The sequence below is a fragment of the Arctopsyche grandis genome, chromosome 8 (genome assembly GCF_051622035.1).
Source record: "Arctopsyche grandis isolate Sample6627 chromosome 8, ASM5162203v2, whole genome shotgun sequence".
NCBI classification, from domain to species: Eukaryota; Metazoa; Arthropoda; class Insecta; order Trichoptera; family Hydropsychidae; genus Arctopsyche; species Arctopsyche grandis.
Genome location: NC_135362.1, coordinates 24,054,023 through 24,076,993, shown reverse-complemented (window position 1 = coordinate 24,076,993; position 22,971 = coordinate 24,054,023). Strand labels below are relative to the sequence as shown.

Here is a 22,971-nt window from a genome sequence, read left to right as displayed (position 1 = left end):
TAAATTGTTTTTATTATATAGTTTCGAGTATACAAGTGTATAAAAGATTATGTTGATGAATGAATGATTATGGAAGTTCTCGAAGCGGTTGAATTCAGCTGTGTTCTGGAGTGGTTCTTCCATGTTGGTAGTTGCAGGTTGAGTGAGTCTGGCTCTGTTGCTGGTCGTCTGCTTCTAGCTGACTGGTTGTTGGTGTAGCATGGTCTGCTGCTGGCTGTTGACTGACTGTTGAGCCCGCTGTGCGGGTTTTTATAGTAGTCCGCTGTATGCGGCTCGTGTGCAAGGGATGCGGTTCGTTCCGTTTGATTTGTTAGGGTGGAACATTCTCGAATATGTGGCGTCGTTCCACGCGATTTAGTTTTATCGCCCTTTGTTCCAGGAAGTCTGGATGTTTGTTCAATGAGTTACAATGTAGTTGTTGTTTGTACAGCTGCACTTTAATGGATGCAGGTGCTCTTCGACTTCACGTCGTTCCGCTTGGTTTTTTGGGGTGGAAGTTTCTCGACTCGAGATGACGTCAATAGTTGAGCGTGGGAAATGTATCCTCCGTCGGAATAGATGTTTCGATTCGGATTCGTACATACCCTTTATGATATTTCTTTTGACAATTATCCATTTATTTTGCCATCTATTGGATTTGCCAGTATCTACAACATTTGTCAGAGCTTTCAAATTTAATAATGTCTCTCCCCTATTCGCCATTCGTGAAACATCCACGACTAAGCAATTGCCTAGTCTGTTCGTTGCTATGGAACGAAATGTACAAACATTCACTAAATATAAACAGTGCCAGTTTCGCCGAAACGTAATTACCAATAATTGGTAATATAGGTATCGTCAAACGTCCCATAAATTGCACTTCAACCATATTCACAAAGAGTAAAACAATACGCAATCGGCAAATAATCCCCAGTGGGTGGTATTTCGCAGTTCGAAATCGCACTCAACCGAGATAATTGGCCAATGGCCATAATTGAGTATCAAGGTGACAGTTGCCGGTACTGCTATGGTATAGCCGTCGTGTTTGATAGGACTGCACGCGACTTTAGCCGTTCTTGACACGCATACACTGTCGATAAAGACCATTTTCGCGCATCGGCATTCCGACATTTTCATAACGTCATCGAACACTCCCATAATACGTTGTACGATACATTGAATTGTATGGCGTCGTTCGAAACAGCGCTAGCTCTGCTTATTTTCAATTAAACAACGCACTACTTCGGTGAGGAATGTCTTATATCATCATACTTCATTTTTTGATCACCATTTGTTGAAATCTGAATGCCCTTGCATTTGACATCTGTCACTAGGCTGCTCTAATACTAGTACTATGCTATGGTTACCCAGTATTTTTTTTTTTTTTTGAGAAAAGAAAAATACAAATTTAATAATTGGGCGTTTTTTTGATGTAATTATAAGTATTGCATGTTTATACATATGTATATATATCATAAGATTTTTTTGGTTGAAATCGGATGACACTTCTGTATGTATTTCTACAAGCTTCTTATTAGTTTTTATTCTTACTCTATATTAATGATATTTTATATTATTTTATCTTCAATTTGTACCAGGAAGGCCTAACAGGTAACCCCAATGCGCCTTCCTGGCCAGAAACATTGTACATTTGATACAAATACATATCAAAAGTACATAAATACATATCAATTAATATCCACAGATACATCTACAGTCAAATTTGTAAATTTGCAGCATTTTTTAAACAATTCAAATACATATCAATTAACATCCACAGAAACATTTATGGTCAAATTTATAATTTGTAGCATTTTATACAATTCGAGATTGCTGAAAACTCGAAGTTTCAATGAAAATCAGATAAATTGGCAAATTCTAATTGGAAACCAGTGGGATTTTATCCCGTGACCACTTTTTTCAAAGCATTATATGCTAACTACTAGTCTATTTTGCTGGTTATATATCTTTAAACACTCTTATATACTTCTTTATGCTGATGACACAAAAATTTATATACATATTTACACTATAGACGATTGTTATAAATTGCAAGAAGATTTGGATAGATTTGCTATATATTGCTTAAATAACGACCTTTTTCTAAATCCAGAAAAATGTTCTATCTTATATTTTACCCGAAATAAATCTATTATCACTTATCATTACCATTTAAACTATTCAATTCTAAAGACATTCTCTTCTATTAAGGATTTTGGTGTTGGACATGTTGCACTCTTTTCACTAATCCTTTCAAAACCAATTCCCTGAAATATTCCTATCTACAGTGTGTTTATCGTATGTTTAACGGGGAGCTGAATGACTGTTGATCTATTCGATATTTCCTTGCATCAATTCAGGACTGCCATCGGGAGAGTTTTGATTGATTGATCCATTTCTATTTCTATTATATAATCCTTATCCAATATTATATATATATCACTTTGTGTATAGTTATGCACTGTTCTATTTAGTCATGTTTTAGTTTTTATTCTTTTCTTTTTCATTTGTCTGTCTCTATGTACCATTTTATGCAATTTGTAAAAATCTATAATTGGGCTCAGATGCTATTTTGTTACATTTATTCTTTATTTTTATGCATTTCTACATATGTTGTCTGTTGATTTTTCAATAAATAAATAAATTCATCGAGTATCATATTTCTTTTTGGGTGCGATTTAACTGTGCATTGAGAAAAATACTTTGTATCTTAAAAAAAATGTTTGTGCATTAGAAATTTGCATTATTCATTGTGCATCGAATAAAATGTTTTGGCATTATAAAGTGACCATTGAAAAATAAGAAACGATCATTCATAAAAATAGATTTTAGCATTAGAATATATACAAAAAGTGGCAACGTTGCAGTCTTCTGCTATTGACAACTGTCAACCGTCAAAAGTGTTTACTTTTATTTATGTATTACGTAATATGAATGATGATTGACAGGTCGTAGAGTCGAAGCCAAGGTTTGTAGGTGTCGAAGGTCGCAAGCCGAAGAGTAAAAAAGAAGGAATCCAGTAGAGAGAAACGTTGATAGTTGTTGGTTCGTATTTTGGTATTCGCAACGTTGCCGATTCAGTTCATCCGTCATTTTGGTAAACGGACTACTAGTCATATGTGAACTAGTCACAGGACGACCGGTCGCTCTATATTGGTCACACGTGATCACTCGTCACACTAAAACTGGTCACACCCGAAAATTAGTCACGAAAAAACTGGTCACACCCAAAAATTCGACCAATTATTAATTTTTGGGTGTGACCAGTTTTTTCATGACCAATTTTCGGGTGTGACCAGTTTTAGGGTCTGACCAGTTTTAGGGTGTGACCAGTTTTAGGTTGTGACCAGTTTTCTCGTGAGCAGTTTTAGTGTGACGGATGATCACGTGTGACCGATCTAGAGTGACCGGTTCACTTTTGACTAGTATGTAATTACCGAACCGCCATTTTAATACACATTTCATCCGCTTTTTAAGTAGCAAATATTTTTTTCATTGATCAAAGCAAAGTTTCTAATGCAATCTGTGTCCACAATTTTTTTGCAATGCACAGAATTTTTTTTTAATGTATAAAAATTTTTATTAAATGCACATTTATTTTATAAAATGGACGTTTAAATTGTTCCCTTTCTCTTTCAGATAATCAATGCCATACATTTTGATCCGGGGTAATTTGGCATCGTACGGTCACAAGAATCCTTGGAGAGTGTTGGTGTCCGGATTGCAAGGTATGACAAACTTACATATGTACATAATACTAAGTTCTCGCTTTACATATATAATTAGATTTGAAGAAAAAAAAAAGTATCCATCTCATGTCGACTGTAGACTTCAGTTTATGTTAGCTTTCGTAGAGCAGAGATCGTTACGCCGGCTTCGTAACGCATACATACGAAGTTCATACTTCTCATTATTATTTCGGCTTGTTTTGAATTTGTTTTGCAGCGGCCGATATAGAGCAATTGAAAAATTTCGCCTGCGGGGGATTTTCCGATACTTCAACAATTGTTTATCTTCAACATCCTTGCGTTATATTAACGGCGTTAGAGGTAACAATTTCTCAACGTTCCTTTGTTGTTTCACTGTTTTTGGTTGTTTTAATATATATTTTTTTTAAATATATGTACATATACTACATGCATATAATAAAGGCATATATGATTTGTTTTTTTAGGCTTTGCTTTGTATGTCTTATTTGCTCTGCTGGTTTTTTTTATATTACATACATAAGTAAGACACTTTTTCACTTATCAAACCTTATCATTCAAATTATGGATATATATGTATATGTAGTATGTACCAGGCGTAGCCCAAGTTAGGACGAAAACACACTGAGTAGTACGGAACGCATCATATCCTTGGCTCCCCACTGTGACAGTGGGTGCTCCCCAAACCGAATTCGGATGTATGTACATAGTTGCATGTGCAGAGTGCATACGTATCTCCTGCATTTCTTCAAATGTAGGATTCACCATTATCAATTTCGGTCAAGCAAGGATAAAATATCACCGAAAACACTCCAGGGGGGCTGATTTTTGGGACCGTGTACCATGTATATGGGCTAAGGGTGCTGCTTTTTTTCAAATCAAAGGCCAAAGTCCCTTCACAGCATTAAACGATTAAACGTTAAACGATTTCAGAGGTCCACATGGAACCACCGCTCACTCCAGAATAATCCGATCTACCTAGTGTACCTCCTTATAAAGGACAAGTTGCACAGCACAGCCTCCCTGATCTGTCAGTGTGTCTATTGTCTAGGCATTTAAAGGCCTACCCTGGCGAGTCTATTGTTTACGCACGCACTCGCCCAGTTCTGTGAGAACCCCAGCGTATCCTTTGTTCGGGCACTTACTGAGTCCCGTCAGCCTAATCCGGGGTCTTTATTGCTCACCCACGAATGCAATTTTACAGTGGATACTCTCTCTCATGTTCCCATGTTACAATATCAATAGCGCACCAAATATTACACGTAAGCAAATGCGCAGCTGCCAATATCAAATAATTTTGGCTTGGGCGAGGCCTGGTGTATGTTTAAAATCTTAATTTTTTAATACATTACATAATGCACTAATGTCTTTAATACATTAAACAAAGTAGACATATATTCAAATATAATAATAACGCGATTTAACTATGCACAATTTTAACTTGGGAAACGCCATGTATGTTGTACATATTAAATTTTATATTGGCCGGTCGCTATGGGCAAATAATAAACAACTACTTACAAGTAAGAGACGGCCTTATATCGATCATCGAAAAGGTTTTGAATCATTGCTTTAATAAATCAACTGTCCTGTCAACTCTCCATTCCAACACTTTCAATACTCACCGTGCTCATCGTAATAAATTGACATTGTACTACTTGGTTGTAGGTGTGACAAAAAATGAACGAAAAAAAAAGCAGTTTTGTTACATTGTTCCAATTTAACCTTGACCAAATTTCGCATACTAGCGTTCACATTTCATATATTCGCATATTTATTGGTGTGTCATTCAGTGTTGTTAACGTTCTTAGAACGGTTGAACGTACATATGTAGCTCTGCAGAAAGGATTCAACAAACGAAAGTAATATATTTTGACTGCTGCAATTTCACGAATCTTTTGTTTGGAATGTGAAAGTAAACTTATATAATAATAGTGAAGACGGCTTAAAAAAGCAATGCAATTAGATATGTCAGTGTTGAAGTTAACTTGCAATATTGATGTGATTCAAGTCGAGCTGATGTGTCCACGTGTAGTGTACTTAGCGCAAGCTGTGACCTCTCTACTATTGAAGATCGTACAAAATCAACCGACTCCCGACTCCTTTTTATTATTTTCTTTAATTAATAGTGTTACGATATGTGTCAATTAGAGTCTTCAATTTTATTGAAGTAAATCCACTAATAAATTTAAATTTAATAATCTATATTATATATATAAAAATGTATGTCTGTGTGTGTGTGTCTCAAATAGGCTCCTAAACCACTGAACCGATTACTATGGAATTTTCAGGATTTGTTGTATGCATGTCCGGGAAGATTACTGTGAAAAAAAAACGGGAAAAATGGGAACGGAAACGGGAAAAACTGGAATGAGTGTCATTGCAACGCAATAATTTCAAATGTATTCGCTGTGTGCGTTTTTCCTACAAATGGGAACGGGAACGAGAATGGGAACGGGAACGGGAACTGCATGCGTTATTATGGCATTGCAACGCATGTAGGGTTCAGCTAGTTTCTTTATAAAAATCATGGTTTTAAATTACATTAGTAATGAAATCGTTAAATTACTATCGCTATTACCAGTATTGATTTATTTGTGCAGTTAAATTTAATTAATTGCTAATAAAACATTAATTATTTTAATTAATTACTGTCATTTTTTAGTTACTTATCAAATAATGTGTTGAGTTCTACACCGCGTGAATTACTGATCTGCAAGTATCGAAAAAAAAGAGTAAATAACATTTTGCGTGAAAGGCACGGTTTTATCTTTTCATTATTATATGTACACTAGTGTTTTTACCCGGCTTCGCTCGGTATTCGTAATATAAACCGCTTAAACATGGCCAATCTAATAGTAAACATTTTATTAAATTCTTATGAATAGTTTTTTTTTATTTAAATTTATTTGAATATTAATTTATTTTTTAATAAATTGAACGTCACGAATTCTACGATCCAAACATGCATACAAAGTCTCTTTCGATATTATATATTAGATAGATATATGTATTCAAATAATTGTCAAGTGAAAAAAAAAAATAGGTTTTGGAAGAAAAAAAATCTGAAGGCGCCGAGGCTTCTCATTGTTATAAAAGTCAGTTCTAAATCAATATACATATGTATTCGGAAATAATCTCAGGTATGATTGCGATATTTTCGGCATACGGTAACTTTGTTTTTAAATTTATAATACATTTACGGCTCTTTTGAATAGAAGGTCAAAAAGGATGATGAATGTTGACTCATTCTTCGATTAGTCCATAAAAACAAGCCGATACAACGTTTGATTCCTAATTTGAAACAATCCTACTAACGTAAAATTTAAATTGTTATACTTCAAAGTCAAATTTCGAAACTATGAAGGTCAAATTTTGACCAAAAACTGGTAGAATCGGTTTCAACTGTACCGGTATTAGGATCCCTAGTTGGTATGCATTTATGGTAAGATAATATTGTGGAAAATAAATAGTATCTCTACTTCAACTTGACTCTACACTTGCATCATTTGTAAAAGCCTACTATTACCGAATTTTATAAGTTTGCTTTTGATATATATTAACAAAAATATAACAATTTTTTGTGAATTTGTCAAGATTCGTATTACTCGAGTGGGTCGGATTCTTTTCGCAGAACTGAATTCAATTATTCGTTTTATTGTAAGGGTTATATTGTTAAATTTCAGGTGCTGGGTTATAAAGTGGTCGCTTCGAGTTCGACGGCCGTCAAGCAAGACTACAATGAGTATATGTGGACTATGAGAAGGGAGTTCGACGAACCGGAGCCGACCGTTCTTATGGAAAGAGAGAACATCACAAACATTACCAAAGAGGCTATGAACCTAGCCAGCATCCAAAACACCAAAGAGGAAGACTTATAATTCTCGATATACACACTCGTTGATTGGTGAAGTAGGTACGATGGAAACGAAGAGCGAGACTAAAATAATCCTGTCGCCGCCGGAAGGCGTCTACATGTATGTGGCCGTCAAGGGAATGCTGAACAACCGCGACTGTATTGTGTTCGGCCTTTCCGAGGACGAGATCTCCGCGCTGTTGGTGCGCTATCCGCGCGGATCGATCGAGTACACGAACGGGACGAACCTGCTGGCCGGGCCGATAGCCGTCGTCAACTCTCTGGCCCAACTCGGCTATCGCGTCATCGCCAGCACGGGCGAGACCGAAATCACCTGGACCCTCCAGCGCGAAATCTAAATTCGAATTCAGTCGATGTTGTAACATTATATGTAGTTTTGATCCTTCGAATGTTCGATATATATTTTGATTTGTTTAAATAATTTCTGTTCGTTTTTGTGCTTGCATTGAATTCATTTTATTTATTTTTTCGTTTATAAATATGGATAGTAATAATGTCAAATCGGGTGAATGCTGCGCTTGTAAATGCACTGCGGCAACGTGCGTACAAAGTCTCGACGATATGGAGTTCGAACGGGGTATATGGTATGCAGGTTAGTTATACACTGTAGTTTTACTTCAATAACCCTTTGCCCGCGGCAATAAATATAGCGAACAAACCCTGTACGCGGCACCTTTTTCGCGAATTTGGCAATCGAGTTTTCCACCTTAAATACAGATTTTAATATTTACTCAAGTAACCACCAGATATGTTAATTAACACGTAAAGTATTATTTTAAACAATAAAATACATAATATATCTCGTCGTTTTGTCAAATAATCATTGTTCATACAATCGAGACGTATCGTCGCCATTGTTCAACAGACGTGACGTCACATAAACGAGGTTTCAGTTTGGTTCCATAAAAAACTAATTCTGACTGGTATATATTCATTTTAAGCAAATTGAATAGATGGCATTCAACTCTCAGTAATATATTCAACCAATTTTGAACCTTAAAACAGTTGAAATAGCCGCATATAAGGCTCAAAATCCCGTGTAAATTTCAGAAATTCTATGGAAGACAGCCGCGCCACAGACTTGTCGCCCAAAGCTTCCATAGAAGACGGCCGCGGGCAAACGGTTAAACGTATTAAAGCACTATGGAGATATTTACGCTTTCGCTATTAAGTACATATACAGGCATATTATTGCATTGAAAATTGATGCAATTGATGCATGTTGAAGATTAGTTAGTGTGGAATATGTTTATTTTCAGTATTAAATGTCCAAAATGATTAAGATTTTTTAAGCGGGGTGAAGTTTTTTGTTTAAACAGCATTTTTTACGGCTGGCAACACCGCTTTCTTGATTCCCATCGTTCGCTCTAATACGAATACGATATATTGTAACGTAATAGTAACTCATTGTAATAAGTTTTAGCGAATAATGAGCCTTCTGCCAGTTTGACGGTTCCCTTGTAACATCACTGAAGCATTCGTAAGAGTGGCTACTCTGATGCATGCTTAAGGGCCGGGCCGCACAGTGCAACTTTGTCGGCCGACTAGTCGCGCGACACGAAAAAATGTATGGAAATGTGTACGACAAACAAGTTGACGGGTGTGGCATGTCCCATCTACCTGCATGCATTGGTCTGGTCGCCCTCAGCAAAGTTGTTCGCGAGTTGAGCGGTGCGGCCCGGCCCTAAGAGTGGCAACACAGACCAACCAAGTCGTAATAAATGCGATCAGACAGTTGTTTCAATTATGATTAGTACTTATTACGAATGGACTATATGACATTATTCCTGGTAATAACCGGTAATGGTAGAAATTATTTACCCTTTACTGGTAAATGAAAATTGACGGTAAATTGCAATCCATACGTACACTAGTAGATACGAGTCGGATCTATCCTGAAAAGTGGAAAGTCGAAATACTAGAAAGCAAATTCCGGGTCTGTAAGTTTGTAACATAGAAGCTGGAGTACTCGCCGGTAACCAGAGAACTTGGTTTTTCGAGCGCCAGTAGGACTGCGTCTAGAAATTTTCATGTTCATTAAAAATGTAACTTTCAGCATTTCCCATGCCACCAATCAACTCGCCTTCGACACGTTTCCATTCGTATATGTGTTGTGCAACACTTTTTTCAGCTAATTCGACAGTAGGCATACTTAGGATTTATATTTCTAATTTATTGCAGACTGAGCATACATTTTCTATTGCTCAGAACATTTTAGCTAACTGATATGAATCGCATATTTTTCTTCCTACTGCCAAGATTACTGAAATGTGGTCAACTCATATGACTACGGCCTTCTTATCTACCACATTACCTGCCGATTTCCGTTGACTACATAGTCATATCTTCCGCCTACTTATATATTTCACTTTTTGCCCGCGTTCTACCAAATATACAATTATTAAACAAGCATTAGATTTTATGCAACATTTTGGCGTTCCATGCTCAAATTTTGTATCCATACTTCATTACTGGCAATATACTGTATATATATTAATCAAAAACTTTTTGCTTCAGACAAAGTGGTATTTTTGTTACTACTTTTGATTTAAAAACGTTATTCAATAGCTCCAATTTCATTACCAGACACGTTGTTTTGAGTTCATAAAAAGGTGTGTAGCTCCATAGTGCCTTCGTAAACGAATTTTGAGTGTAATTTATCGTCCTTCCTCACAGCACAATGCGGAGACGTGAAAAGGGTGAAGAAGCTGGCGGTCAAAGGAGTCGATCTATTGGACGCGGCTGGTTACACTGCATTGCATCATGCTGCACGTGCTGGACACCTTGAAGTCTGTCGGTTGCTAATCGATCTTGGAGCCTCTGTCAACGTGCAGACTCGCGCCGCTCTAGCAACTCCGCTGCACCGGGCCGCATCAGCTGGTGATTATTTCGTCGGAGTCGTGTTATATTCGCCAAAAGTAATATAAAAAAAATATATTCTGTTTGTTTGTCTGCAGGGAAGTTGGAAGTTGTAAAGTTGCTGATGACTTCGGGTGGTGATTTGCTCCGGAAAGACGATGACGGGCAGACACCTCTACATCGCGCTGCCGCTGAAGGTCACGTCGAGATAGTTAGAATTTTGGTATCGGCAAATGGGTCGCCGTTGTCGCAACTTGATAATCGAGGCCGTTCACCTGCCGATTTGGCGAAATTGTCTCCGAATAAAGATGATGCATTTTATGAATTGTTTCGTTGACTACTATCCTTGCTGTTCATTTTAAATTCAAGTTATATTTTATATATATAAATAAATTTAAAAAAAAAGATTGTAAATATATAATACATATATATTCTTGTATGCATGTATATTTGAATTTGTGAAGTAGATATTCTTGTATTATGACGAGTTTATTATCAAATCGGGTAATCGAAGGTTTTAAATTTATGTCGCTTCTGTGGTCCATCTCGATGTGTTTGGGTTGAATTTTTTTCAATTATTGTTTGATTATTTTATTATTGGAAGTATTGTTCAAATGATTTTATATCTATTGCTTATGTTTTTCAAATTTATTTTACCATTACGGGTATTGTCTATTGAGTAAGTGTACTATTAAGCATTAGGGGGTTAAAACTATTAGAAAATGTAATGGATGATAAAAATAAATAAAAAAATATATATATAAATGTACACATTGCGGAGGCAATAATTAAAAAGAAAGTTGAAAATGGCGGCTATGTTACCGTATGTACTCAGTTATAACACTATTTTTTCTCATTATATTAATCTCAAATGTGTGTATTATTATTGTTATTGAATTAGAACTAATGAATATATAGATTATGTAATGTTTAAATAATTTTGTCGCGTTTAAATGTTGCTTTCTCTTTCAAAGTTTATTTGTAATAAATATTAAGTACATATGTATGTATATGTTTCAATATTTTTTTTATTTTAATTTGTTCTATGAAAGATTTTTTTCTTTTTTTTAGGTAGAGTTGAGTGTTTGATTAAAATACGTTGCGTTTTTGAAGAAATTTCTTATTAATAATAATGCACTAATGTCTTATTTTTTTGCAATAAATTTGCCATGTGTCACCATTGTATGCATTGAAATTACATTGATTACTTAAATATGAGCGTTTTGATTTATTTAATATACCTATATTGACTTATTATATGTATGTAATTAGTACATGAAAGGGTATTAAAATAGATTCAGAAGAAAAGTCATATGTTTAAACGTTTATGATGATAATTTATATGTAAATAATTTTTCATAACTAGTGAATATAAAAAAAGTCATTACAACAGTAATAATGGAATATAAATTAGAGATTTGTACAATTAAACAATTTTAAACTACAAACAACAATCCTAAAACAACAAAAAAAGTAGACAAATTAAGCTAGGCAGACGAGATAAATAAATACATGTGTATTCGCATAGACTATATATGCATATAGCAAAATATTTAAAGATCTGCACCGCCACTCAAATAACTCCTAAAAGAAACAAAAAAATATGAATATTAATCGTATTAAATCACAGTATTACGTACAAGATGTGACCGTAATGTTTTTTTCAAATTGGACTAGGGATGTTCGAGCCTCTCTACATGTTTGTGAGTATTAGCAGATATCACGTACGCAAGCGAGAACGATCTTAGTAAATGCACCACGACAGGCCTGCTCCCAGAACTGTCGAGCTGTACTGTCAAAGTTAGCCGGTAGTCTGCGTCCAGTTTAACATGCGTTTCGTCTAGAAGCAAGCCTAGTATTGGCGATGAAATATCGCTATATCTATCATAGACGCACCATTATATCTAGAAAGCAAATGCAGCGATGTAAGAACTAAATTAGAAAATATTTATGCAAAACTTGTTTGAGATCTTTCACATATTACAGATACAAACTAACAAGCGTTTCTTTTTATATAAAATCAAGTTTTATTATTCACTCGGACAAACCGAATGAAATTAATGATACTAGCACTTGCTATTCTATAGATATAATGGTAGATCTTTACCTGAAGTAGTCTCCGACTACAGACTTTGGAAAACTTGGACTACCTAGTATATACAGTTAGGTTCATCGCCCGTTTAAGGCATTTGGCAAATAAATAATCAGTATAAAACACTCTAAAAATGAGTCTACGAGTGATACAAGTCAGAATGAACTATAAAATACCAGTAGAGCTTAATTTATGAGGGATTTTCTATTGCTCAAAACACCACCAATGTTTTCAATTACATATTTTCGAATAGCATCAGATATTGGTTATGAAACTGCCAAATGCCATAAGTCAGTAATGGTTAGACTAAGGGTGAAGACGTAGCTAGTCAGTTTTAGCGGACATTTAATCGACACTAATTAGTAAGTTTGTAAACGTATATTTTCATACAAATTCATTTAAAATGCCAGCGGGGGTTCATTGAATGATTTGTTAAAACCCCACTAGTTTGTATGGACAGGCAAAGTATATATTCTTAGAATAGAAATGCCAGTGGGCTTTACTATGTAGATACCACTAATCAGTTTAAAACACGCAAGTGCTTGAGTAGGTATCGACTGAAGCAAGATTCGTGATAAAATTTAAACATATAAATACATGTAAGTATAAATAACAAGAAAAATTTGTACATTTCAAATTAAAATCCATGTGACTAAATATACATGTAATATATTATGATTACAACAAAGCAAATATAATAATATAATAAAACGTCAAAGCTATGTGACCAGTAAATACATATTTGATATATTATACATATATATAAATTATTCAACCGTAAAAATATCCATCGCCGACCAACTCTCTCTGTCTCTCCTCGAAACAAAACAGTGATTCCCCAAAAACGAAACGGACTGTACTCTTCGGCGGCCGTTCAGTTACATCAAACGAACAAGCGCGGACGGAACGTGACCACTTTTGCACCCGCGTGCCAGGTTCCGTCCATTTGGCAAATTATGACAGTGATTACACACTATTTATATTTGATAAATTAATAATTTTTGATTACACATTTACATCTAGTATCCTGATACGACTCGCGCGTTATACAAGTACAGTCGTTCAATATATATATATATATATATATATATATATATATATATATATATATATATATGTATCCGAATATATACTTTTAAATATGTGATGATCTTATATGTGTATGTAAGTGTAGTAAGCCAATGCGGTGTTGCGTCTCGGTGCAGGGTTGTTATCTTTTCAGCGACGTGACGATTATTATTGTCAGAATGATGCCGACGATGACAGCGATCGCTACTAGGATGAGCATTTTCCTGCGGAACTTGGCCTGGTACCGAGACGCCTTTATGAGCTCGTCAGTGCCGGCTTCGACGCGATCACCCGCCGCTTCAATGTTACCCTCTATTGTATCTGCAATGAAAGCAATAACATATACATAAATATGAGGATACTAAAATGGTTGTGGCTATTTGCAGGTACTATGTATATCTGCGAATTATTGGCTATTTGCAGGTACAATATCTGCGACAGGCGCAAAGCCTTCTGCGCATGCGCGTGAACTTATAATCCGATTATAATTTCTTACATTTAATGTATGCTAGACTTGTTTAATCAATCGTTCATTATACACGAGGCAAATAAATTTCGCACGTTATTATAATAGATTTACATATATCATTTAACTAGTTAGCGGCTTGTACTTGTATGTAGGTATTATACGTTGTATATGATAATAATTTTGTAATAATTAATAATATTAACTAATTTGGATTATATTTTTTACTCTACGTCACTTTACGAGTTCGAACAAAATTTTAAGAGGTTTAAAACAAAATTTTAACAGTAAACACGCTGACAGTGACAGTTCACGCGCATGCGCAGAATGCTTTGCGCCTGTCGCAGATATAGTACCTGCATATAGCCACAACCTATTAAAATTGCAAATAAGTGCTATTTTTTAGTTGTTGAGGCATTTTATAGGTTTAAGACAGATTGTTGATTCATTGTCGTATTTGTTTTTTAATGTATCACCATAAGAATAAAATTGAAAGGACCTAATCGGAGAGAGGAAACCTTTAATCGTGTGTGACATTTTTTTACTCACTAATGTATAGTTTAGTTCCATTAAATTATGTAGATTTCTAATATGAGATTCGCAGACGACACAACATTAATGGCTAGCGATGAGGATGAAGCGGCTGAACTAATTCATAGAATAGAAATAAAGAGTTACATCTGGGTCTAGAGATAAACTAAAATCCTCTTCCTTGACAGATTCAAACCTCTCATAAAGTCCAATGCTTTAAAAGTGACTGTGACGTAGTCAGCGATTTTATTTATCTATGTGCCTTCATCTCAAGAGAAGGAGGATGCCGGAAAAGTAGCAATGGCCAAAACGGCGATTATCCGTCTGACAAAGATATGGAAAAACCGTTCTGTAATGATTTTTAAAAGCTTTTTTATTTTTATATAAAGCAAATACCCATTTACAAATTGTCCTCCGATGGGATTTTCAAATATGAACACGGTTTATGCTATTCTACATTGATGAGTCGATAATTGGATATGGTTTTATGATTATTGTCGGGCTTCAGTGACATCCGGTTCATTCTTATAAGCGTTCGTTCTGTAAAAACATTAAATACAGTAAATAAATAAATATTGTATTTCCCAAAAAACATTTATTGACCGCCGAATTGAAATGTTTTCATCCTTTCTGTACTTGTGACGTCATCCATCAATGACGTATTTGACAATCTTGAGCTAAACTGTAAACGACGATATATATATCCATTCGGAAATCTAGCACAGGAAGACTAATAGGTGCGTGATACGTGTTTTTTTTAGATACCTATAAACATGCGAAAAAAAACGCAGCACCCCTAGCCCATATACATGGTACACAGTCCCAAAAATCACCCCCTGGAGTGTTTTCAGTGATATTTTATCCTTGCTTGACAGTGATCGATAACGGTGCATCCCATATTTGAATAGATGTAGGAGAAACTTGTCGGTTGCATATGGATATGCATACACGTGCGACCTCCCAAACATATGAATTCTACGGGTCTACCTCACGGCACCGAAAGTCAAAAGATCGAAAAATCAAATATCGGAAGGCAAAGATCGAAAATCGAAAGATCTTAATTCGAAAGATCAAAAAGAATGTATGCATGGTAAACGGTACTATGTATATATAATATATATCAGTGGCATGCAGTGAAATTATCTCTCTTTTTATCGTACAGCCTTGCTTAATGTGCGCGGGCAGGATACGGGAGGAAAAGCCTGTTCCTCTTGTATCCTGCGTTATACCGCAGAGAGTTATACCGCACGCCACTGATATATATATATATACTAACTGTTTTTCATATATATGCATGGTAAACGAACATTTTCGATTTTTTATCATACGGTGCGATGACGGTCACCCGAATTCCACACGTGCAAGTACACCCGAATTCGATCTGGGGAACACCCACTGTTAACAGTCACAGCGGGAAGCCAAGGAAACGTAACGTCTCATACCACTCAGTGTGTTTTCGCCCCAAATGTACCCTATATTAAATCCTTGATTCCAGAACAATGAACTTTGGCATGGTAAGGTGAAAAAACCCTCAATACATTTGAGAGGAAAGCTCTCTGTCAAATACGAGAACGAGTTCAAGAAGCATAAGAACACAGAACATCGACCATTGAAGTTGCAAAGATGTGGTATAATTTGATTTTCAAAAATTCATTTGTATTTATACTTTCCTTCATGAATGCCTGAATTGTTAAATAAAAATAGTCGCAAATACCGATTGTTGCTCCCTGTGTGTGAATCAGCACGCCGAGATCCCTCATAATTTGATTCACATCGAGCACATCAGCTTCGATCTGCCGTATGTAGGCTTCCCTCTCCTCGAGCAGTCCACTTTCAAATTGCAACATTCGAGCCTGCAAACCGTCATTAAAATCCATCACTACATTAGCAACGCACAAACGTTCCATTGGACCATTTGAAACAGCATAAGTTAGACATACTTGAGCCTGCTTCTGGGCGACGAGCCTCGCGGTATCATCGTCCTCATCGGCGCCTTCATTCGAAAAGTCAGTCATGGACAAGTCCGGCATGTGCATTTGCATTTTTTCAGACAGTTGCTGGAAAACACACACGAAACGTCAAATACAATACATTACAATCAACAGTGCATTGTGAAATAAACACGTATATACGTATATTAAACTTCCTACTTTTTGAACCGCCGAGTACTTGGTCAGAGCATCTGTGAACGTTTGCGTCAACCTTTCGACTTGCAGCTTCTGTTTCTTGTCTCCGCGCCTCACCACGACCGTCAAGCGTCGTAGATCTCTGGTCGTCGCAGCCACCGACTCGTTTATGCCCAGCTGGATGTCATGGCTGAAAAAAATACGATTTTGAATGTAAACGGTGTAAAGCATTGCAACAATAAAAGTGAATTTTAACATTAAACGTCACAACAATGTACGACGTATTATGAATACAATAAAATTGCAAACCGATATAAGGTTGATTAACCCGAATTGAGCTGGATTTACTTAAGGCAGAGGCACGCGTAAACAAATTTTAACCATACGACAAATAATCGAGAATTATTTTGACTGTGTCAATTGCTTATGGAAGGAACATAAGAAAATAAATAGAATACATATTAGGGAATGTCTTGCATCTACAGCCAGCACCTATATGTATGTATAAAGAACCAGCCATAAATACTAAACATCCCGGCAAGGCCCAAATAGAAGAGAGAAGATCAAAATTCCACTCATACATCACATCCAATTATGAAAATAATGATGAGCGCAGACTACCAGACACATGGTTAAAATAATTTATAATTACCTATGCTTACTGAGGTGGAAACATCATATTTAGCAAAGGCAGCAATGATTACATTAAGAAGTCGGGTAGTTCTCGGAATAGGAGCCATCATATAAAGGACTGTGCGGGCAGGAGGTACATAATGAGAAGAGTACTCGACGAATGGAAAGGAGGCAAACCATTACCCCGAAAATGTGGATGGCTGAGCTACTTCGTTGAATAGAAATAGAGAGTAAGCACTTGGGTCTAGAGATAAACAAAAACAAAACAATAATCCTCTACATTGACAGATTCGAGTTTCTCATAAGTCAACGATTTTATTTACCTAGGTGCCTTGATTTTAAAAAGAGGATGCCAATCAGAAATCCGCAAAAGAGTAGGAATGGCAAAATGGCGATGATCAGTCTTACAAAGATACGGAAAAACAGGTCGGTAATGAGAAGAACGCAAATCTGACTGGTGATTCCCACTTCATTTTATGTAGTTGAGACATGTATGCTTAAAAAGAGAGAAAAGGATATGTTAAATTCCTTCAAGATGTGGTGCTGCACTTTCCATCGACCTAGAGAAGTTGGTAGTCACTGGAGGATTAGAGACAAGATGGTCAGACCGAATTAAAGAACTGACAGGGTCGTCCCTAAGCGCTGCTTTCAACTTGGAACAGGACCGAGAGGAGTGGAGGTGGATCGTCAACCGGATTCTAGATTATGAAAATGACCACGACGCCTAGCATTGAGCGAACGACAAATTAGAAAGAACCTGAATCAATAGTACTGTAACGTGGTAGCACGAGAGAGTATTCACTGTCTAAGTGCATTCGTGAGTAAACAATAGAGACCCCAGATTAGGCTAACGGGACTCAGTAAGTGCCCAAACAAAGGATACGTTTAAGTTCTCACAGACGTGGGCGATGCGTGCGTAAACAATAGACTCGCTAGGGTAGATCTTTAAGTGCCTAGACAATAGACATATTAATGGATCGGGGAAGCTGTGCTGTGCAACTTGTCCTTTATAAGGAGGTACACACGGTAGATCAGATTATTCTGGAGTGAGCAATGGTCCTCTGGGATCGTTGAATAAATGCTGTGAAGCGACTTTGGCCTTTCATTTGAATCTGAACCCATCCTGTACGCAACAGTACTAATAATAAATGCAGGGCTGTGGGGTTGGAGTCGTAAAAAATCAGCCGAATTTGACTATTTTTGATTATTTTTTTAAAATTAATGGTATGTGTCAAACAGAGACTCCAATTTTATTGAAGGAAATCCAATAATAAATTCAAATTTAATAATTTCTATATAAAAATTAAATTATAAATAAAATCGTTGAATTGCACGTACAATTTTGATGTTGTATTGTGAACAAAATCGATTGCTTTATATTCTCATTTTTTTATTTTATTAAATTGATTTTTTTGTGTATGAAATTCATAAACGTATGCACACTATGAATGTACTTACATTTTATTTATACCTATTTCATTGCCAATAATTCAATAAATTGGGTTACATATCAATTTTTAGAGATTTTTTTAATTCCTTTAATATTTAATAATTTTATACATTGGCAAGAAAGGCCGATCTTACTAAAATCGTTAAAGCTGGAGTCAAAGTCGATAAATTTTGAACTGACTCCACAGTCCTGAATAAATGTCAACGATCGTACTATCATCATTTCTGATAGTGTCAAAAATTATATTTACATTGATTGAAAATCGTCTATAGTAAAAATTTGTGAAATATTTAATGAATAAAAACTGCCTAAAATACGTCAATACAAAATAAAAATCACTTACTTTATATACAAAATCATATGTATGTATATAATTTTATTGGCAGATTTATTGAAAATATGCAACAAACCGCAAAAGCTTAACACTCCAATTACTCAACAACGTCTAATGATAAAGGAGATTTCAAAACGGCGATTTTTTTTTATTTGCAAGTCACACGACAAAGAGTCATTATATTATGTATGCATGATTCACACTACACAAAAGTGATCAATTACTTACAAAAAAATATATCACATCAAAGTGTTAAATTGGCAAAAAACAAACAAACATCCGTACAAATATAATTGATATATTCTATATGAGTCATGTAGTAAATTTTTATAATACATTTATGGTTTGATTCAATTTGTGTTTTAATAAAACTGTTTCTTTGTCTGCTTGTATGATAACCATAACGTTTTTACAATTCTGTGTAACAATTTCTTCTTTGTTGTCGTTTTCTTCATGTCTGAAGGTCGTGACTTTCCCGACAAAGATGCGACCGGTCATGACCTCCAGTCCTCCTAACACTAACCTAACCTAACATCTTGTTGGGGATCTCTTCCTCTGCTTCCCTCAAAGCTTCCCAGAATGACCAATTTTTCCAGGCTACCCTGGTATCACCTTGCTATGTGCCCAAAGACCTGAAAGATACCCCCGAGACTGATGAATGACAGCCCATCGCCAACCTACAGCTCTTGCAAAATAGTGGCATTGGTTCTTCTCACCCTCCAAGAGATTCTAAGCATCCGTCTCCAGCACCCGGGGACAAAAGCGTCTTTTATCTACCTTTCTCGAGCTCGCACCGTCTATATTTCCACTATGTATATACGAGGAAGACTGAAGCTCGGACCAGAGCCGTCATTTTATTCCAGTCTCACACCCTCCGTCCATCCGAGTCAGATGAATTCATGCACACATGTATGTACTACGTAAAAATATAACCATTTTTGAAATTATATACATATATACATATAAGAACATTTGCGTGAAATATAATTTGAAGCAGGCGATTTCAACCTTAAAGATAAACTACGCTTTCTGATCGATGACGATATTGTTAGGAGTGGTATTTGAGATTGCGAAAAAGGCTCAACTCCGGCTACAAACCATTTCGGACAACATTATTGATAATTATATTGTTTCCAAAATGGAGAAGATTTTCCGGTGGACCGATTAGTAGTATTTGATTATTAGTGTTGGTATGTGTAATTAAATTTCACAATCAATATTATTATGTTTAGTGTGATAAAATATTTGTAGATGAGTTGGAGGTCGGATCGGAGATTAATAAATAAGGAAGTATAAATACGCTTTCTGGCGGAGCTGCTTGGTGTCTCGGCGGGATCCGACTTGGGCTTTGGTCTTGTCGAGCTGCCTCCACGCCTGGTTGATGCCCTGGATGGATGCGGCGATGTTCTCGCTGAGGGTGTACAGCTCCGTGGGGCTGAAGTCGGCGAACCCCACCGGGGGCGCGCCGCTGCTGCCGTAGTCTCTGGACACGGACATTACTTGGCTTCTTGGCTACTTGGCTACTTGGCTACTTGGCTACTTGGCTGCTTGGCTCTCTTCTCACACTCCTTCACTTCTTCACTCCAACACTCCAACACTCCGACAGTGACACTCACTGACAGCCACACTCATCGGCCCATCGAACCACGCTGGCCAACTGCGAACGTCAAATATCGATGCAACTGTGGAACAACAGACACTACTCGTTGGCGTTGCCCACTCAATTGGTCACAAAATGTCTTACACACTGTCGACACAGTTCATATTCATCGGTAATAACAATACATTCATTTACCTTAAATTGGCATTCATGTATTATTTTAATCAATTACTATTTATTTATATATGTATGTATATTTTAGCTATCAAGCTAATTTAAAAATACATCTTAATTATTATACTTAACTCTAAAATTTATAAAAATACATCTTAATTATTATACTTAACTCGAGCACACCCCTGTGAAAAACACCCCCAGCCGTCTTATTCTTTCTTACTCTACTTATAACTAGTTTGTCCTTATTTCTAGTATAAAAACTATGTTTATCTCTATTCCTTATTATATTGTAAGACAGGGAAGGTATGTTGACCGTATCCCGGTCTAACGAAACACGTGCTGTGTAGTTTGAGGATCGTTTATTTTTGTTCAATTGGTACAATGGTTATTGTATGTACGAAGGGGTTTCTTCGGAGATGTGATCTAGTTCAACTCTAGAGGCTCACTCTGCCGGTGGAGGTTGCTGCGTTGCTTTATAAACGTTTTGGTGTTTGAAGTGTGTCGTGTGCACATCTTTTGTTCTTGGTACTCGCGCTGCCCTAGTTATGCTGCGAGCGTGGTTTTATGGGTTCATACGCCTGGGCGTAGTTCGTGGTTTTTATGGGTTCAGTGTGTTCTTCCTTTGTTTCCCAGATACGTGTATAGAAACACGTGTCGACCTTTTGACGAGGCGAGCGTGTGCCATGCGTTAATGACTTTCCTCGATATGTGTCGCAGTGACCTGATGAGATCATTTCAGTTGTACTATATGCCTACAATACAATCATCAAAATACTTAGATAATAACTTATGATCTAACTTATAAACAAAAGACAATGTACTAATATTTAGACGCAGAAGGGTTGTAGAAGTCGTTTATTCGTCTGCTCTCGTTGGCGCTCCAGGTCGGAATGGTTTCTAATTCGAGAGTGCCCCATATTTATACATGTTTGGGCTCAACAACTATTGTTCGATGAGTCAGACGATCCCATTGGCCGTTGCATACGGCTCAATCATACGTAGATCATTTTGGCGGGAACAAGAGATGAGGTGATCTGCGCTAGTAAACCATCAGTTCACGAGCGCCACTCACCTAATCTCTACGTTAGTCTTTTATGTTTTTTTTTTTTTTTTTCACTTCGCAAACGATTTAGCTGAAATTGCTACATTCTTCTGATCGTTTTGAAACTTTGCCATTTTGCGGTTTGGTCAACGATAGATATTTATTAAATCAATTCCGCCAGTACGATGGTGAAAAATAATCGTAATAGACTCGTTTAAAAATGCAAATATTTTGGTCATCTTAACGTTTAGTGGTCAGTAGTGTTATATGTTTGATGATCCGCCACTCTCTTGTTTGGTCAGATTTTAAATATAAATTTTATATAACTTGGAAATATTATTAGAAAGCTCATTGATCGCTAAAGCTTCCAAAGTTTTGGACACGGTGAAAAATGCTTTGTATTTTTTTCTATAATTGTCGACTGTAAACAGAATGAAAGTAGTTAAGAACAAATGTTGATCTTTGTGCGATATATGCACATTGAAAAAGATTCCCATGTTTGATACTCAAATGTGGAAATTAAGTAAAGTTTCATTAAATTAATAAATATTGAAGACAAGACTGGATTGAAAATGGCCGAGCCAATATGGCTTATCCATCAAAAAATCTTCGTGGTGGTTACGACAATGGAGCCAATATGCAAGGTATAAGAAACGGTGTACAATCTTATATGCCTGTTATAAGCTGGTTTGCATACCAAAGCAATTTTTAAGTATAGGGTGTGCAGTTAGAAGTTGCAACTAAAATATTTTTAACTTTAAATAAAACTTGAACATAAAATAAAAGGTGTTTTTGAACATCTTGAACAATTTGAACATAAAATAAATCACTTTTACACAGATAATTTTTTTAATACATAGGTTAAAATCGCGACCTTTTATGGACATAGGCGTGTTTGAATGGAACGCTGTTTTTAAACATTGTTTTCTATGGGATATAGGAATTTCTTCATTCCAATTGTGAGTTTAATACATAGAGGAACAACTAGTGGAAACAACTGCATTTACAGCTTATTTTTTGTATATGTGGA

At 36.1% G+C, this 22,971-nt stretch overlaps 4 protein-coding genes across 4 annotated transcripts; 3 read left to right on the top strand and 1 right to left on the bottom strand.

Moving 5' to 3' along the window:
- Positions 1–1,008: 1,008 nt before the first annotated feature.
- LOC143915478 (uncharacterized) lies at positions 1,009–8,011 on the top strand. The gene is made up of 4 exons (XM_077436152.1): positions 1,009–1,225; positions 3,619–3,707; positions 3,925–4,028; positions 7,373–8,011. Exons 2-4 carry the CDS (start codon positions 3,626–3,628, stop codon positions 7,565–7,567), a joined length of 381 nt encoding a protein of 126 aa, XP_077292278.1. The 5' UTR covers positions 1,009–1,225; positions 3,619–3,625; the 3' UTR covers positions 7,568–8,011.
- Positions 7,561–7,901, top strand: LOC143915480 (uncharacterized). The gene has a single exon (XM_077436155.1). The coding sequence runs from the start codon at positions 7,608–7,610 to the stop codon at positions 7,899–7,901; it is 294 nt and encodes a 97-aa protein (XP_077292281.1). The 5' UTR covers positions 7,561–7,607.
- Positions 7,956–10,765, top strand: LOC143915477 (uncharacterized). Its single transcript, XM_077436151.1, has 3 exons — positions 7,956–8,155; positions 10,240–10,443; positions 10,521–10,765. Exons 1-3 carry the CDS (start codon positions 8,044–8,046, stop codon positions 10,757–10,759), a joined length of 555 nt encoding a protein of 184 aa, XP_077292277.1. The 5' UTR covers positions 7,956–8,043; the 3' UTR covers positions 10,760–10,765.
- A 2,864-nt stretch (positions 10,766–13,629) lies between these two features.
- Positions 13,630–20,780, bottom strand: Syx13 (syntaxin 13). The gene is made up of 5 exons (XM_077436139.1): positions 20,423–20,780; positions 16,730–16,895; positions 16,520–16,636; positions 16,294–16,432; positions 13,630–13,903 (listed from the first exon to the last, which is right to left on the bottom strand). Exons 1-5 carry the CDS (start codon positions 20,617–20,619, stop codon positions 13,725–13,727), a joined length of 798 nt encoding a protein of 265 aa, XP_077292265.1. The 5' UTR covers positions 20,620–20,780; the 3' UTR covers positions 13,630–13,724.
- Positions 20,781–22,971: the final 2,191 nt, after the last annotated feature.

Excerpts from the sequence above, each read along its gene's own strand:
- LOC143915478 (XM_077436152.1), top strand. The coding sequence starts at position 3,626 with ATGCCATACATTTTGATCCGGGGTAATTTGGCATCGTACGGTCACAAG. Across the intron at positions 3,708-3,924 it reads GTTGGTGTCCGGATTGCAAG|CGGCCGATATAGAGCAATTG; the intron begins GTATGACAAACT and ends TTTGTTTTGCAG. Across the intron at positions 4,029-7,372 it reads TTATATTAACGGCGTTAGAG|GTGCTGGGTTATAAAGTGGT; the intron begins GTAACAATTTCT and ends GTTAAATTTCAG.
- LOC143915480 (XM_077436155.1), top strand. The coding sequence starts at position 7,608 with ATGGAAACGAAGAGCGAGACTAAAATAATCCTGTCGCCGCCGGAAGGC.
- LOC143915477 (XM_077436151.1), top strand. The coding sequence starts at position 8,044 with ATGGATAGTAATAATGTCAAATCGGGTGAATGCTGCGCTTGTAAATGC. Across the intron at positions 8,156-10,239 it reads ACGGGGTATATGGTATGCAG|CACAATGCGGAGACGTGAAA; the intron begins GTTAGTTATACA and ends CCTTCCTCACAG. Across the intron at positions 10,444-10,520 it reads GCACCGGGCCGCATCAGCTG|GGAAGTTGGAAGTTGTAAAG; the intron begins GTGATTATTTCG and ends GTTTGTCTGCAG.
- Syx13 (XM_077436139.1), bottom strand. The coding sequence starts at position 20,619 with ATGTCCGTGTCCAGAGACTACGGCAGCAGCGGCGCGCCCCCGGTGGGG. Across the intron at positions 16,896-20,422 it reads AAGCAGCTCCGCCAGAAAGC|CCATGACATCCAGCTGGGCA; the intron begins GTATTTATACTT and ends TATTTTTTTCAG. Across the intron at positions 16,433-16,519 it reads TCGCCCAGAAGCAGGCTCAA|GCTCGAATGTTGCAATTTGA; the intron begins GTATGTCTAACT and ends GACGGTTTGCAG.